Genomic DNA, 2,245 nt, shown 5'->3' with positions numbered 1-2,245 from the left:
CACACACACACACAATGGCAAAATGGCAGCAGAGAATTCATATCCATCCATAATTACACTGAATGGAAATGGATTGATGTATTAAATGCACCAGTCAAGAGACAGTGTAGCTGAATGTATAAGAAAACATGATAGATCAATATCCTGTCTACAAAAGACACATCTTAGAAACAATGGCAAAAGTAAGCTAAAAATCAAAGGATGGCAAAACATGCAACAAGCAAATTGCAACCAAAAAAGAGCAGGAGTGGCAATATTAATTTCTGACCAAATAAACTTTAAGGTAAAAAAGGAGCAAAAGAGGAAAGGAAGGACATTATTTATTGACTAAAGGATCAGCTGAACAAGATGATATAACCATAATAAATATCTATCCAAAATAGAAATAGCCCCAAAGTATGTAATCAAACATTAACATAATTGAAAAGAGAAACATACAATTCCATAATAATAGTAGGAGACTTTAGTACACAAGTTTTGATGAATCAGAACTAGAAAAAAATCAGCAAAGATACAGAAAACATAAACAACACAACCAACCAAGGAGACATTGTACACCTCTTTTCTGAAGATCATCTGAGCAAAAGCCAAGTTTCACAGACCCCATCCTCTCTACCATGACACAGCCAAAAGACTTATGGCTGCATTGAGCAGCCCCCACTTCTGGGCTCCCTGACTCCACATCAAGGAAGTTGAGTCAGAGAATCAGGGTCTGAGAGAAAGTCTACACACAGCAAGATATTGAGAGATTCCCACATTGCAATGCACTAAGAGATGTGCTCAGGGAGGCCTCATGCCCTAACCAGGACCCATATACTGAAAGAAGTGAAGGCAGCATGCTCCCATGTAAATTGTTGCTTACTGGGTGCCAATCCCTCCTGCTCCACTCTAGGCAGCTTTGGCAGTTCTCTAAGGGTCAGGATTTGCTGTTTCCAACTAGAAAGCTGGGCAACCCCATGAGGGAAGTGCCTTATTTCTAAATCAATTCCATTAGTTGCCTCCTTGTTCTTGGCCTCTTGAGTCTGAGTCTCAAAGTTGTATTTTGGAATTAAAGCAGGAGAATTCACCTGCCCACTCCCTTTCCTAACTGAGAGGAGGGCATAACCTTCTGGAGGGCCACTTTTACATCCTTGTTCCTCAGTGTGTAGATGAGTGGGTTCACAGCAGGGCTCACTGCTGTGTAAAGCACAGCAACCACCTTTTCATTCTGCATGGAGGTCCCCGAGCCAGGAAGGAAGTAGCTGTAGATGACAGTGGAGTAGTACAAGGTGACCACCAGGAGGTGGGAGGAGCAGGTGGAGAAGGCGCGGCGCTTGCCTGCTGCCGAGCGGATGCGCAGGACACTGGCCACGATGCAGCCGTAGGAGGCCAGGGTGAGCAGGAAGTTGACCACGCCAAAGTAGACATCAGCCATGACAATCATGACACTGTTGAGGGCCGTGGGGCTACAGGAGAGCAGCAGCAAGGTGGGAATCTCACATAAGAAGTGCCCAATGTGGTTGGGACCACAGAACGTCAGCTGTGCCATGAGGCCCGTGTGTACCGATGTGCTGACCACACTGACTGTCCACACGGCAGTGGCCAGCAATGTACACAGTGGCCAGCTCATGATAGAACTATAGTGCAGTGGCCGGCAGATGGCCACGTAGCGGTCAAAAGCCATGGCTGTGAGCAACAGCAGCTCAGCCCCCAGGAACCAGGTCAGGAAGAAGAGCTGGGCCAGGCAGCCGTGGTAGGAGATGGTGTTTTCCTGGACCACCAGGCCCTCCAGCAGCTTGGGGAGAACAGTAGATGTGCAGACGATGTCCAAAATGGCCAAGTTGGCGAGGAAGAAGTACATGGGAGTGTGCAGGCCTGGGCTCAAGCTGATGGTTGTGATGATGAGGCCATTTCCTGTAAGGGCCATCAGGTAGAGGAGGAGGAAAACGGCTGAGAGCAAGACCTGGAGCAGGGGGTCTGCTGAGAAGCCCTGCAGGATGAACTCCACTACGGCTGTGTGGTTGCCTGCTGCCATGTGTGCAAGCCTCTCAGGTCCCTGGACAGTGGGAGACACAAGTTGGTGGATGACATGGTCCTCAGCCGTAACCTTCCTCAAACCCCACCAGACCTTTTTGGTAGCTTCGCTCAGAGCACCCAACTAAGGTATTGATATGTCCCTGGATCTTGGGGGCCTTGGGAGAACTAGTAGTTCACTGTGGACACTGCCAGGTAACCAACCCCAACTGGCCCTGAAGTCACCCCTCCC

At 48.5% G+C, this 2,245-nt stretch overlaps 1 protein-coding gene across 1 annotated transcript; it reads right to left on the bottom strand.

The window, feature by feature from the left end:
- Positions 1–1,063: 1,063 nt before the first annotated feature.
- LOC103213185 (olfactory receptor 13A1-like) lies at positions 1,064–2,014 on the bottom strand. The gene has a single exon (XM_007959049.1). It carries the CDS (start codon positions 2,012–2,014, stop codon positions 1,064–1,066), a length of 951 nt encoding a protein of 316 aa, XP_007957240.1.
- Between the last annotated feature and the right edge of the window lie 231 nt (positions 2,015–2,245).

This window comes from Orycteropus afer, unplaced genomic scaffold, assembly GCF_000298275.1.
Source record: "Orycteropus afer afer isolate SDZICR_OR568_19922 unplaced genomic scaffold, OryAfe1.0 scaffold01383, whole genome shotgun sequence".
Taxonomy (NCBI): domain Eukaryota; kingdom Metazoa; phylum Chordata; class Mammalia; order Tubulidentata; family Orycteropodidae; genus Orycteropus; species Orycteropus afer.
This window is presented reverse-complemented; position numbering and strand designations above follow the sequence as displayed.

Coding starts and splice junctions, on each gene's coding strand:
- LOC103213185 (XM_007959049.1), bottom strand. CDS start 2,014: ATGGCAGCAGGCAACCACACAGCCGTAGTGGAGTTCATCCTGCAGGGC.